At 35.9% G+C, this 15435-nt stretch overlaps 1 protein-coding gene across 2 annotated transcripts in view; it reads right to left on the bottom strand.

Annotated features, from left to right (window-relative positions):
• FBN2 (fibrillin 2) overlaps positions 1 to 15435 on the bottom strand; it is a 183263-nt gene that overhangs the window by 15175 nt on the left and 152653 nt on the right. For both annotated transcript variants that reach the window (XM_064437967.1, XM_064437968.1), the window contains 14 exons: positions 13616 to 13684; positions 12967 to 13092; positions 12025 to 12150; positions 11476 to 11601; positions 9508 to 9624; positions 7429 to 7557; positions 6999 to 7118; positions 4036 to 4161; positions 3645 to 3797; positions 3039 to 3104; positions 2630 to 2755; positions 2404 to 2523; positions 1115 to 1237; positions 553 to 684 (listed from right to left, as the gene is read on the bottom strand). In XM_064437967.1, coding sequence (XP_064294037.1) covers positions 553 to 684; positions 1115 to 1237; positions 2404 to 2523; positions 2630 to 2755; positions 3039 to 3104; positions 3645 to 3797; positions 4036 to 4161; positions 6999 to 7118; positions 7429 to 7557; positions 9508 to 9624; positions 11476 to 11601; positions 12025 to 12150; positions 12967 to 13092; positions 13616 to 13684 — 1659 coding nt within the window. The remainder of the gene's footprint in view (positions 1 to 552; positions 685 to 1114; positions 1238 to 2403; positions 2524 to 2629; positions 2756 to 3038; positions 3105 to 3644; positions 3798 to 4035; positions 4162 to 6998; positions 7119 to 7428; positions 7558 to 9507; positions 9625 to 11475; positions 11602 to 12024; positions 12151 to 12966; positions 13093 to 13615; positions 13685 to 15435) is intronic.

Raw genomic sequence — 15435 nt, 5'->3', positions numbered from 1 at the left:
ATTGTTTCTCCCTCACCAATGGAGAAAATGATGGAGGAAAGTTTGCTTACTTACAGGACGGCGAATGATTTTGACCTATGGCAGTTTCCACATCTTTTGCTCTTCATGGTTTTATGTGTTGTTTCAGAATCTTAGATTTAATTCTTTAAGGAACTGCCACATTATTTATAAACAGTATTAATGCTAAAGGGAATGTAACTTTTTATTTATGACAATTTTGCCTCCTACTCATCAAACGAGGTCTCTTTTGTTTGGCAACCTAATTTTTTAAATCTAACAAATGTCTGAAAAACTTCCTGATTTTGTTGTACAACAAAAGAAACAAAGCCAGAGGTTTTCTTCTGAAATACTTATTAGTCATTTGGAACTACTTTCAGATAAGGCTTATACCTTGAAACGAAAAAGAGTTAAAGATGTTGGCATCGTTAGCTTTCTTAAGTGTTTTTTATGGATTGCTGTTTTCTAGTTTACTATATAAGTATACAGAGAATTTTTCAATTTCTTTGCTTGTTTGTATTGCAGTAGATGTCTTCTTCCCCTTCTAAGCTTTACCTGTGCAGCCCTCTCCATCCGGTCTCCGGGTCATTCCAGGAGGACAAATGCACATGAAGGTACCAATCAAATTTTTGCACATCATGCCTCTTGACTCGCAGTCATGGAGACCTTCAGCACACTCATCTAGATCTGGAAAAAAAGTATGTATTTTGTGTTTGAACTTCCTTCCAGTAGCGTCAGTTACTGAAGACAACTAGCACCTTCTCAAGAAAAAGGACATAGAGGCTTCCCTAACTAACAAGCATTGAAGAAAAACCTGAGAGCCAGGCTTAACTGCAGTTGTGTTAATCTTTGTGAGCTGTATCATCTCATCATGTTAAAGATGAACTTCACCATTGTGACCTTCTTGGCTTTACTATGCCCATTAAGGGGCACACTTGATAACAAAAACACTAGATACTGATGTTACATGAGTTCTGAAAGAGTAAATCATCATCTGCTGGGCTGTTTGCTACATTCCACTGAGAGGATGAACGCAAAATACACAGAAATATTTGGATTATGCTTTGGCCAGTAGAGGGTGATGGAAGTTGGGGAAAAGCTCATCATCAGTCATTACCTTTGCACATCTTTTGGTCTTCTCTTAGTTCATAGCCGACTGGACATGTGCATTCATAGAAGCCATAAGTGTTGATGCAACGAAAAGCACACAGCAAGGGATTCTGAGCGCACTCATTTATATCTGAAAAGAAAGGAACAAAATAATCATTCTCCACTACGTTTTGAAACAATCACCAAGAAGGTTTTCCTGTACCTGTGCTTCGCCTGTCAGTTAAAAGGATCTGAAATGCAATAATTCAAATGAGAAACATTGGGTTTTGAGTAGCCAGAGAAAATTGAACAAAGCTCTGCTTAAAAATAACAGCATAATAAATATGGAACTACTTGAGCTTAGAATGACAAGCTGGGACAGGCCTATTTCATATCTTTATTATATGATCATTTTTTAATGTATTTTTGTGTGATGAGAGGTGTCAGCTTTTTTCCCAACTCAAAAAAAAAAAAAAGAATTCTTGCTTCAGAAAGCAAACTAATTATAATTAATAAAAAATTTATAGGAAACACCCTGATCAGCAACTGACGAAAACTAATAGGGGATTACTTTAAAACAGATGAAAAGAAATACTTCTCTAAGTAGTGAGAGTACTGATATTCTGGATCTTGCTGCTACAAGAGGCTGTGGAGGCAGATAGTATCAACAGATTCAACACTGTACTGGACAGATTATTGGGCAACAGAACCCACTGTTACAACAGATACTGAACCCACTCTGCAAGGATGCATCCCCAGTTTACATCATATTTCCCCTATATCCTGAGCTCTTGTATTAGAGGAGTGAACTGCAGAAAGTTGTTAGTCATGCTTGTATGCTGAACTAGTGTTTGAACTGTGAGGGATGAAATAATGGACTAGATGGACCAGTGGTCTGACTTCAGTTTATTAGGTTCAGTATAACTCACTTGTTACTATAACTGTGATGAGTGGGTCAGTTCATAAGTGCTCTGCCTCACTTACGAAAAATGCTCTGCAAATTCAGGCATTTTTGCCATGGCTAGCTATACCATTGAGGAGGATATTTTGGGGGCTCAACAGTATACAAACAATACAAACAATATACAAATATACAAACAATAATGTAACATATCACAACATGTAGTTTGGGGAATCCTGTGATAAGCTAAAAACATTGCTTACATCAATTCAGAACTACTTTTTCAATGACGTATTTCAAGCAGAGAAACTTTTTTCCCTCCTAGTTCTTATAGCACTGAAGGCCTGGTTAGTAAGTAATTCCAATACTGAGGACTACATAAAATAAACTTAAAAAAAATAAAGCAGACAGGTTACCTTCACAATTCATCATTGGGCCTGGTTCAAATCCTTCATGACAGTTGCACTCAAAACTGCCTATCGCGTTAGTGCATGTACCGTTTCCACATGGGTTGCCAACTGAACATTCATCAGTATCTGTATATAATGAATAAATGCAAACTGAAGAGAACTGGGACACATTTCAGATAGCATGTTAAATTCAATTGTTAAAGTTCTTATAATTTATGAAATATGGACACACCGATGCAATGTACTCCAGTGTAATCTAAGTTGTATCCCATGGGGCACTCACAGCGGAATGATCCATCAGTATTGATGCAGTGACCATTTGAGCAAATCCCTGGGCTTTCAAGGCATTCATTGACATCTAAAAAGCAGAAAAATATTAGCAACCACTTAGCTGATGCATTTCTGTATCAAATCTTAAAAACATATTTTAAAATAAACTAAGCGCCCTATTCTGTTTGTCTCTAGCCATGCAGTTTCAAAGGTAATCTTTTAACTTGTTTCATAGTGGTCCACATTTCTTAAAGGTCAGCCTCTTGTCATTTGGGGCTGTGGGGAGTAAGCCGTCACATTCTATAATATCCAAGTCTAGTTTTAAGTATAAATAATTTTTTTTTTTAATTACCAGGGAAAAGAATACCTACCTTCACGTGTATCATCAATTCCAGGAATAGTTCCATGACCATATGGACACAGGTCGTGAAAAGCAACTGTAGAGGTATGTTTTTTTAAAAAAAAGAGAGTGAGTGAGACAGACAACCACGACAGATGGTTAAAGCCATCCAAAAATCTTCTATATCACATTTTTCAAAACTGTTTAAATCATGGTCATTATGCTTTCTTGCCAGATGCAAAAGTAACAGGCACTGGAACTCGAGCTTCCGTGTGCCTGTGCTTGGTGCCTTCCCCTTTCTGCACTGGGACAAAACCAAGAAGTGAAAACTGTTGATTACTTCAGGGTTTCTTGGCAATGACCCATTTTGCTCTTCTATTTTGTCTAAAGCAGGCTAGATCTACAGATGGAGGCTACTATTTAATTCCTCTACAGAGTAAAACCAACAACTTTCTTTTTCTGTGGTTTCTTCGATTTGATTTTGTTCCTTTTGTTGACCTGAAAATGGTTCTAGAAAAGGCCATTAAGGTAGAGTGCCAAAAAGATCTCTCCTGATGATGATCAAAAAGGTACAATAAAAATGTGCTTTTCCTTTTCTCCCATGTAAAAAGGCTTTATTTTAAACCTTGATGTGTACCTTCTTCTTCCTTTGGGCAGAGCTCACAAGGATCACCCCATCCTTCTCCTGGCATTTTACTGCAGCAACACTTTGCCTTTGTGGTGTTGAAAGCCTTTGGCACTGAGCATTTCCCATTCTCAAAATTAGTGAAACAGAAGCTCTGGCGAGTATCTAAAAAAGAAAATACAGTTTATGTGGAGCTAGCACCTTCTACCTCGTTAGATGATGACTGTCTAGCCCTGAAAATAATAATGTTAGTCCTGTATTTTTCATACTATTTTGAAAGCCCTTTCCAACATTCTTAAGGGCGTAGTTTGGAAGGGACCTGCAGAGGTCCCTTTTTACTCATTCTGCAGAGTATCTGTTACCTGTTACAATAAGTTATAATAATCCTTAATCATTAACTTACCAAAACATCTCCGTCCATTATCAGAGAGCACAAAACCTGTAGGACAGATGCACTGGAATCCTCCTGGAGTGTTTGTACAAGAGCCAAAGAGACAGATGTTGGGATCCTCATTACACTCATTAATATCTGTAAATTAAAGGATAAAAGGTTCACCATGATCCTATTGGCTGTGAATTCCTTGGTTAAGAAAGACCATTTATTTATTTATTTAACTTGAGCAGAAAGTGATCCTCAAAAAAACCACCTAAGAATAAAGCAGTCTGAAGGTTCCACTAACTCTTTCAAATTAGAGCATTTCCCTGGCATGCGCTTTCCTCTCCAAATCACATTCTCTGTTCTTTGTTATATTTATAATATAAACATTAAATAAATGCTTTCAGACTGAATCAGAGGAGAAGGCAGATTTCTGATAAGAAAAACATTTTTCTGTAAACATAGAACACCCAAAGATGAATTCTTAGAAATACGTATGTTGGAGGTTCTTTGTAATTAAAGGTGGGCTTTTTTCATGCTGATTGACTGATTCTTGAACTGAAGCTATAGCTAGCTACTATTAAAGGGAGGTCTATGATTATATTAATATATTCAGATTTATATTTACCAGTCTTCCACAGCCACTCTTGATATGTTATTTAAATTTTTTCCAGTTCAGTTGCATAAAGAGTATATTGCTATGACTATTCACACACGAGATTTAATTTTTTTAGATATCTTTTTATAATTATAAAAAACTTAAACTAAAGAGTACTTAATATAAACACCAAGTGCCTGTAAAATTGTGCACCTCAAATGGTATCAGGCTGCGTATCCTGCATATATATAGACAAGAGAGTAAGAAAAGTAATGCATTAATAGCCCTTCAATTTTTAATATCTATTTTTTTAAACTATATTTTAATTTATTCTATCCTGGAAATACTGACAGAAGATATCAGCCTCCTTGCTAAAGTGATTTGTGAAGCTGTTATAATTTAACAAATTCTGAAGTGCATTTTAATAATCTTCAAAGCTATACCTGCAGTACAACCCCTCCTGAGCCTTCCAGTAAGGGATATTAAAAGAACCACCACAGAGACCTATGGCTGTATAAGCATACTACAATAATATCAATATTGATCTTAACCTAAGTGTAGGCAGGAATAGGTATTCTCAATGTAATCAAGCTTCATGGATGTTAAGTCGCAAATTTGTTGTGCCATTTTCCCTGATATTAGATTCTCTACTCTACTGAATCTTAGAAAACTGACCTCTATTTAGCGGCCAAGGAAACAAAGGAAATACATTAAATGGGTAGGTGAAAACTAAGAATTTTTCTGTAGCCCCCCTCTGCTTTGGTTTCTCCTGCATATAATCACCCTGAGCTCAAAAAAGTAATCTAGCCATTGCCAACCTTCACATTACAGACAGAAGTAATGAATTCTTATAAAGCTGTTTGCATAAGAACAATAGAAAATAATGGGCAATATACATTGCAAGAGCTGTCATAATATTAATCAAAGTATTAGTACAATCACATGTGATTATCTAGGCATTTTCTAGGACTTTTAGCTGTAAATTTTCTGGAGATCCAGCAGAATGAAGAAAAAGAATGGAATTAGGTCCCTTTTACTGAGTTCAGGCAAAAATCTATTTGGCTGTCACTGATGCTGTGAAAAATACCAAGAGATTCTGCCAGGATACTAAAGTGTCCATAAAGAGTGATATTCCTGGTAAACCAAAAGCTTTCATTTTGAATTCATGATTTTACAACTGTATGTGATTTGAATTAATCTCAAACATGATTGCTAATATGGAAATGGCAGCTGCCAAAAGACAGCACGAAGTTGGCAGGCAAACTGAATATGGTGGCATGACACAAAAAGATGAGAGAACTCTGGGGCTTAGAATATACATCCTATTGTTTAAAACAAAAATTCAAAAAGATTCCTGTGATCCAGTTCCTGCATCCATAGAGATTAGGTGGTGATAGGCCAAATCTTTACATCCTCAAAAGGGTTTTATTCTGTCCTTACAGGGACAAGCTGCTCCTTTATTACTGGAAGTTATTTGGATGAATGTGTATCTGGGGTGTCCACACCAGCTAACTTCAGTCATTTAAGTTGAAAATCAGATTTCTTAATATAGTCACAGTGCTTACTCTGTCCTCTGACCATGCAGAAACCTAAGGCTTCTAGGTTAGCTACCTAAAACTAGTTGTGTGCACCTTCTTTGCCAAGTGCCCCACAGAGTTAATTTAAATGCCCAGTAAATTCACAGTAGTCCTGTGCTTTGCTCTGCTGGAAAAGGGAGTTGTAATTTGGATTTATTTCTCATTCTCTGCCACACCAAATCTTAATTCACTGTGTGACATACAGCTCCTAAAAGATATTAAAGGGTTTAAATGAAACTTCTATGAACAAACAAGAACATGCAAACTGATGAAAGGTCTGCTATACCCTCTTCCTCCTCCTGTGAATCTCAGCACTTGAGAGACATTATACAAAACATGAAACCAGAAAACAGTTGTTAGAAGAAACCAATTTAAGGAAGTGTTCCCATAAGCTCCACAATTTTATCGAGATTTTTAAACTTCATAGCCCTCGGAAACCAGAAGCTTATTTCATGCATTGATTGCCAATAATTACCTTTCTGTAGACCTATAAATCCAGTACACAATTGGTTTGTTTTATAAATTTTTTTAAAAAAAGTAAATGAAAGACAGAATACCATTTCTTTTAGTTTTGTTTGCATCAATGAAGAAGTTAATGTACAAAATATAGTACAATACATTACAAAATATCTTGCCTTCCATTTTTAAAATGTCTTCCTGAAGACTTTTGCTACTTACTTATTCTCTGTCACCTTGATTTTAGTTCGGGCAACATTCACAAACGTTAGTGTGTGCAACTACTTTGTACCAAATTAGAACCAGATACTTTTTCTAATTTCTAAATTGTCCAGAGCAACAATTACAACTTGCCTTACCAATACAACTTTCACTTTTTACTTCGTATCCTGGTGGACAGATGCATCTGAATGATCCTTCCAAATTTTGACAGGTACCAGGAGAGCATGAACCGGGTAGCGCCACACACTCATTAGTATCTTTGAAAAGTAGATGGAATCAAGAAAGACTTAGAATCATGTAATTCATATGGTAACAAAAGAGGCTTTTTCAAGAAAATGACTGTAGGATTCTTTTCTAATTTTATTTTTCTAAGGCATTTAAATGCTTGAAGATCAATAACTATTCCAAAACCCAGTTACTTCTACTGTATTTTCATTAAAAGCCACTGTCTTTTTTTTTTTTTTATATGCTTAGATACTCAGACTGTGGTGCTTCCATCTAGATGGGAGCTAATAGTTTATTTCAGCTCATCAGTGTTTTAACATCTCCATGTGGTATCATACATACCAATGCAATTCTTGCCATCTAGAGTAAGTTCATATCCTTCATTACATAAACATTTGAAGGAACCAATTTCATTGAAACACCGCCCGTTTCTGCACACCTGACCAAAGAAGGAACTGCACTCATCGATATCTGTTAAAAAAGCAAAATAAAACACACAAAACGAGAGTTGAGTCCCAGCATAGTATATACAATATACTATAGTAGTATAAACACAGTCAAGTTGCAATATGCATTTCTGTGGAAAAGGCAAATCTTGCAGCAACAAGGGAACAGCTGACAGCTAGTGGAAAGTAACTCTCACTCAAGTGCATTAAGGTATATGTTCTATTTAAACAACACTCTTTTTATAGGGTATTATAATTTTCAGACTTGCAGCATTACCTCAGCTACTGCATCTGGAGATACTCAATTACTGCCAAGTGACTGTATGGTACTAACTCCAGACACAGAACAGAAAATGTTACATGGAGTGTTCTGGATTTTATCTGGATTTTTATGTGCTCAAGTTTCCTCCTACAGCCTGCCTTGTCATTTTCAAGTTTTGGAATATATTATTTGCTTTGCGCAGGATGATTTTCTCCTTTGTAAACAATTCTGAAAGTGAGGTTTGAAAATGCGTTTTGGTTTGTAGAGTTACTTTAATAATGCAGACTTAAATGAGCACTGAGTAAGTCAAAATACAGATGAGAAAGTGTCAGAATAAATGAAAAGGAGATTGGATAAGCACCATGGTGTAAGAACAACATGCACTTCACTGTTTTACAATACTTGAATTTGAATGATGAAGACTAACATCAGTTTTACTGAGGAGGTTTTAGTCTTCTTCTGAACCATTAACTACCAGCTCCTGAAAAAGATGTACCTTCTGTTCAGCCAGGACAGCTATGCCTGTGTTAGTGGTTTATTCCATGGTGCATTTCCTCTGTGTTACAGTTCTGCAAGCAGAAATACCTCCACAAAGTATTCAAGGCTAAATTGCCTTTGAATCACGGGGACAGCTTGGAAGAAAGCCGTGAGGCTCTCCAAGCTGTCAAGAGGAGTGCTAACAAAAGGCCAAATCTCTGAGTCATCTCGGGCTCCGTGGCCTCCTCGAAGGCGCAGCCTGGAGCAGAGGCGTTGGATGCTCCTGGCAGTAGACTGGTAGCTATACTGCCAAGGGGAAGAACCTCCTTGGCAAACAGTGCCATTCTTTGGCAGCAGACTCTTCTTACTGGAACAAGCTTTTAATTTTCTCGTTCTTGGAAATGGAGAGGATTTAAAATACTTATTTAAGATGTTTTAGTTCTCTCCTGAACCAGAAAGGAGCCAGTAGACTTTGTTGTGTCTTCCTTCTGTAGCAGGAAGGAATGTAAAGTCTTCCTCTCTTTTGGCTTGTGCTCTGCACAAGGGCGAATATCTCCAGAGACTTACAAGCCTGTTCTTCAGCCCAGCAAGATTTTAGTTGCTTTATCGCAAGCATCCAGGAATTTAAATTGTCCAAAACCATCAGATACTCTGGTGCCCTGTGCTTTAGGGAACAGGAAACACCAATGCCTGTATAAGCTCTGTATAAGCAGAGTTCACCTTAGGAGAGCAGATTTGGTAGGTTAGTTGTACTGGTTTTATTATGGCTGGTTCTGCTTCCTCTTTCACACTATGTTAAAGTGGCAAGTAGTATGGTGAAATAAAGAAATTATTTTAAATTCATGAGGAAACACTGATGGTGTGATATAATATATGCTTATTGTGAGTGGTGCCTATGGACTGTACCAGTAGTCAAGGACATGTAGTGTAATTACCCAGAGAATCTAATGGAGGTGAGGGCTGCATTAAAATGTCAGTGAACTGTACGGTTGCTCCAGTGGTCCAGAGATTTAGGGATCACATTATCTAAAGATAACCAGTAAAAAATATGTTTAATTAGTTTAAAAAATGATAGTAAAGATTAACCTCTAGGGCTGTTAACAATATCAGTTACTGCACGTGGTTAACTTTCTTAGCACCCTGACCTGTCTTCTGTTTGAGTTTTAACTATATTCCATCCTCCTTGCCATACCAACCCAGCAGCAATGAAAATAAAGTTTGGATTAGATCACCTACCCATACAATCATTATTATGAGTTAATTCAAATCCGGGATAACACAGGCAGTTATATGATCCAACCGTGTTTTTACAAGTTCCATTTCCACATGGATGGCGTTCACATTCATCAACATCTGCAGACAGAAACAAAACCGTATATGCGAACTGATTTTCCCAGGTATGTGTTACTGTGTTATCTGTGCACAGCGACAATATTCTAAACATCAGCTTCTCCTTTCAGCTGTCACATTTTCTATTTATACTACTGATTTTTACAGCTTCTGGGTGCACATAGGAAAATGTTACCTGACACATCTTTTATATGTGTTTTAAAATAAAAGATACTGTTACACGAAAAGATTAAAGGAAGTGCATGTGCAGTATCTCAAAGCATTCTTCTGTCTTTATTTTTCATACTAACATTTCTTAATTTCTTAATGTACACTAGTGATCAGAACTTATGTCAAAAGATTGAGCGTCACAGCCCTGGAACTATCCCATGTTTTATGTACGTATTTTACGCTTAAGCCCATGAAAACCTGTTAAAAACTCTCTAGAAAGGAGTTTTGTGTCATTGTTCACATGTCAGTCCACATATGTGAATGTATTATGACAAGACTACATCCAGAATTATAAAGACTGCTTAAAAACTCTCGGAAACAACATTTTTTAAGAGGCACTAAAATTCAGAGTTTTCTGCTGTGTGTTTCAGTAATTTCTGGAGTTTCATGGGGATCTGGAAGGTATTTAGATCTTATTCTCCTAGTTCTTGAGGACTTTCTGAAACATTTTATTGATCTACAGACAGTTAATATTTTGTTGTCTGCATCATTTCCATAATCTGTCATTGTCTAGATTTGTGTTTCATACTACAAATTTTTTAGAATTTGTTTTAGAATTAGAATCATAGAATGGTATGGGTTGAAAGGGACCCTTAAAGGTCATCTAGTCCAACCCCCTGCAGTGAGCTAGATCAGGTTGCTCAGAGCCCCGTCCAACCTGACCTTGAATGTTTCCAGGGACGGGGTATCTGCCACCTCTCTGGGCAACCTGTGCCAGTGTTTCACCACCCTCATTGTAAAAAATTGGTTCCTTATATCTAGTACAGGTCTACATTCTTTTAGTTTTTTAAGTTACTTATTAATTAATTAAGGTACTGTTTTGAGTAGCCAGGCTTTCAAAATTTTGCATTATTAACAGAAGTCACTCCTCAGATGGTTTGACAAATGTTTAGTCCAAATATGAGAAGACTCAAGGCATATAGGAATATGTAATACAATGTGAACAGGTTTTAAATGTCTGTTTAAAGTTGAAATGGGAACAAACCTGTGTTATAGAAGACACTGAAATCCTCTATAGCTTAGAACAGACATTTAGATTATCATTATTTCAAAAATCAAAATAATTTTTGGATATTTTTCTCAGAGAACTGAATTCACATATGCATCACCTTTTCTTTTTAAAACCCTGTAGAACTGATTACTGAACACTAAAAGAACCAGAAAACTGCTCTTATTTTGCAATCTGCTTATTTCTTATATCATCTCTATGATGTAATAATTTTAATATAAAATATGTATAGATTTAAGTTACATTAAGTGTGGGATTCTGTTCTTTAAATGAAACATGACCGTAATAAATTACTAATTGAAAATTCTGTCTTTTTTTTAATCTCCAAACTCTATCATTCTGTGATATCTCCTACAAACTTCCTGTCAAATAAGCCACTCTGATGTATTTTTGTTAAAATGGGGTTAATATATTCTTCAGTAACATGGAGCTATCTCTGAGAATATTATGTTTTCCTCAAACTAATATTTCCATTCCAAGGACAACTTCACATACTTTAGTCTTTTAATGTCACTATAATGTCCTAAAAAATTTAGACTCATGTCCTTTCCCTTTTGAAAAAAAAAACCAAAAATAAAGAAACAACAAAAAAAACCCCCAAGCAAACCACACACAAAACCATTTTCTTTCCATACCCATGCACATAGTCTGGTCTTGGGATGCCTTAAAACCATTGTGACATATGCACTGGTAACTCCCTTGCATGTCCACACATAAACCATGACTGCAAACATTAGGAATTTCCAGACATTCATTGCGATCTATAACAAAAATATAAAACAGATGGTACGCATTATTGACTTTTATTGTTCATTCATTTTACACAAACATGTTTTTACAATCTGTTCTTATTATTAAAACCAGACTCAAAATTATCCATAACTAAACCTGAATCATAACAAAACTTCCATTTTATAGGAACTTTTTCCCTATACACCTCGAGGTCAAAACTACTGTTAGGATTTGGTTGATACATCAAGAATGCTTTTTAAAAATTGTACTGTCTTCTCTTCCCTTCTAGAAAGAAACAGGGCTATAAAGTAAAAACTGTTACAAAAACCAGCAGAATACACAAGGTAACAGAAAATAAATTATGCTTTTACCCTTCAAGAGAATCCATACACATAGCACTGACAAAGTACAACCAGATTCAAACAGACGAGGAAAGTCAACTGATTTCTTACCAACACAGACACCACTGGGTGAAAGTTTAAAACCAGCAGCACATTCACAGCGGTAACTACCAGGACTGTTGATACAGTCTGCATTTCTCTGGCAGATATTGTCTCCATTGCCGCACTCGTCAATATCTGAAATACCAAGAGTGATGGTTCAGACATAAGAAACCATAAAATAGTTACTTCTGGCTAGAATTTAGACTGTATTGTCCATCTTATGCAAGACAATCTTTTGTCCTCGGCAAAGCATGAATACTTTGCCCTTCAGCCTCCTGTGCAATTAATGCAAATGAAAAACAAAATCAATACAATTTCATCCATAACACACTTTTTGGATGCAGGATCCTGTGAATCAGACTTACTAAACATTGAAGTGGCTTTGCAAATTTAAATATCTGCCTAAAGAAATCAGTTTTTGTATTAACAAAGGTTCCCTTTTGCCTTTGCACTGAATAGTAAGTGGCAGTTTGTTAGCTTTTTAAGGTGCACATGTCTGCACAAGACCCTTGAATACCAATGACAAAACTGTTGACTTCAGGAAACACAAAGTTTCACTATTATCTTCTATTAATATCTCTACCTATAAAACTGTAGAACAGACACAAGATGGAAAAAAATCAAGGAAACTATTTTGTGGGAAGTATTAAGAACACAAATTAAATTTCCTCTCTAAAATGAAATAAAATTCAATAAAAGCATTTCATTTACTTCCTATTTAGGAGTCAGTAAATTGCTTGACACAAAACTATTACAAAATTTATTAAGTGCATGTGCATATGCGTTAAAGACAAACATGTCACAAACTGGTTTATAGACTTGAGCCCTACAAAAAAAGCTCACAGTTTCTCTCTCTTAGTTTTGAAAAACATGTGTATTAAGTGTTCCCCTCCCCTTTAAGATAAGCATGTTTATGAGGGCTAAGTAGAAAATAATGTAATTTCAAATCACCTTCACAGACCAAGAGCAGGTCATTGTAGCTGAATCCAGTGGGGCATTCACAGCGGAAGCTGCCAATCTGATTGATGCAAACACCATTTGCACAGATTCCTGGGATTTCCTTACATTCATCAATGTCTGAAAGTGAGATGACCTAGTCAAAGTACAGTACTTCAAGGCTTTACATACTGCTTGTATTCTCAGTTTCACTGTGCTTAAAACTGAGTTGAGAATTTCCTTTTTATCTACATAGAAATTGTATACAGGATATAAATCTAAAGATACACCCATTATGAAAGAAAATAAACTGTGTGAAGTCCAGGAAGTGATCAGAACAGAGTAATACTAAGTCTTAGACAAGATGCAGAGCTGTTGCAAATATGCAGGTAAGTCCCACAATATTTTTGAAGCCAAACCAATACCTTACCAATTAAAACTCAAACCCATGAACTAGGATGGAGGCTGAGCACAAAATGTAGAAATAAAAAATATAAATCAGAAATATTTTACACAAAAATTGGCCTCACAATTTATGTCACCATTGTAAACTCTACAATGAAATTAGAATTTTATTATACGAAATGTTCATTTTGGTACCATTATGCAGCTGCAACAACCTTAGCAAAACTATTTTTGGTTAAAATAATTCAGTGCAACTTACCAACAGCTTTTCCAGTATGAATATCAAAAGTGAAGCCAGGAATATTCCCGCATATGTTCTTGAATTCAGCTAGAGCAAAACAGAGACCAATGCATTTTTAGTGAGTATTTATTAAATCACCTGAGAATTACTTGTAGTCTTTTCAGCTTTTCAAGAGCTGATACAAGCCAGTCTACTCAGAAGAGCCATTGCCTTCTGTACAAATTGTATTGAAAACTCAGATTGCCAAAAAATTAATGCAAACAAACACTAATTCACACTTCTCTCAAATCTTTGCATACTTTTGCACATAATTAATGTCTTTTTTGAGAAAGCAGCACATCAGTTTCTGTTTTAAATAGAACTCCCTAACTTACCCTTTAAGATTTATTCTTTCTTCTAGACATCTGTAAAAAGAATCTACAGCAACAGTTTCAGATAGGAGAAATAAACGTAACTTACCAGTACCTAGCCTTCTTTGACAATACTATCTCTGTTCTTTACTGCAGAGGTTACTACAGCTTAGTTCCACTAAGCTGAAGAGAAGAATGGACACTGTTCTTTATAAAAAGATGCTCCAGAAAAGAGCATGGCTTTAGTATGCTCATTTTATGTCCTCTTTTCCAGAGCATCTTGAGGATGGGAAATGCACAGTATAAAGAATAAAATCAGTGAACCCAGGTTTTCCAGGCAAGGTGTATGAAGTTGAGTGGATTTGCAAAATATAGTAAAAAAGATTCTAACATAGAATCTATTAATTATTGCAGGTTGTAAGAAATAATTACTTATTTTTTAAAAATTATTTCTTATAAAGCATCTATGCTGGCATGAGATTTTACTGGTAAAACAGTGCTTTCCAGAAAAATATATTACACATTTACAGTACATTGCTAAATTTTGATCTAGGCAGAAATATGAAAAATGACAGGCCTACAACTGTGATTATGTCCAGTTTTTAAAATCCTGACTGCCAGTAGAACTGTGTACTGAAAGCCCACTTCTTTGAGGTGAGCACAGTAATTCCAATGCGAAGACACAAACAGTTTGAATACGTATCTTTCAGTATTAAGCTTCCAAACTATTGGTAAGGAAGAATTCCAAAGCATGCAGTAGATATTTGTATATTCGGGGCATTAAGACAATGTAAAATATCCTTCTAAAGAATGTGGATAGAATTTACAAAAATGTCTGACTGACGTAAAATTCAAAGGGGTCTGGAAGTGTAATATCTGGAGACTTCTGTGAGTGCTTGGTCCACTGTTCATGCTGTTGAGGACTTAGAGGAAGCCCGTTATCAATCCAGTGAGAGGAAACATACGGATTCTATCTTTAACTCACCTCTAAACCTGAAATATAGACGAATAATTAGGCATCTTTTCTAGCACAAGAAAAAGAGAAAGGGAACCCTTCTGTTTTCCTGTGACTAATGATCTTTAGTCTAAAGCGGTGATATTGTATTTTTCTACTGGCTATAGTTTGAGTTTCTTGATTGTCTACATTTTAATGGCAGCTCTTCAGTAGCTTATAACTTTGTAAAGTCTAACCACTGGGGTTATAACTTGAATAATTTTTGTCTCTCTTACACCAAACATTCTTACTTATTTCAGCAAATGTAGTTGATCATTGCTCACAATGAGATTTGACAAAATATTTTTCTCACATTCAAACATTCTTTGTCATTTCCTGCATAAGCCAAGTAGGATCCAGTACACCCGAACTTCAGCATTTTCTTCTTTCTTCTGTCCTATTGTTTAATGACTGCTTAATGCCTACTGAGGTGGTACTTGCAGTACAGCATACTGGGCCATAGAGGTCCCTGCAACAGTGTTTTACCATCCAGC

Source organism: Phalacrocorax carbo, chromosome Z, assembly GCF_963921805.1.
Source record: "Phalacrocorax carbo chromosome Z, bPhaCar2.1, whole genome shotgun sequence".
Lineage (NCBI taxonomy): Eukaryota > Metazoa > Chordata > Aves > Suliformes > Phalacrocoracidae > Phalacrocorax > Phalacrocorax carbo.
This window is presented reverse-complemented; position numbering and strand designations above follow the sequence as displayed.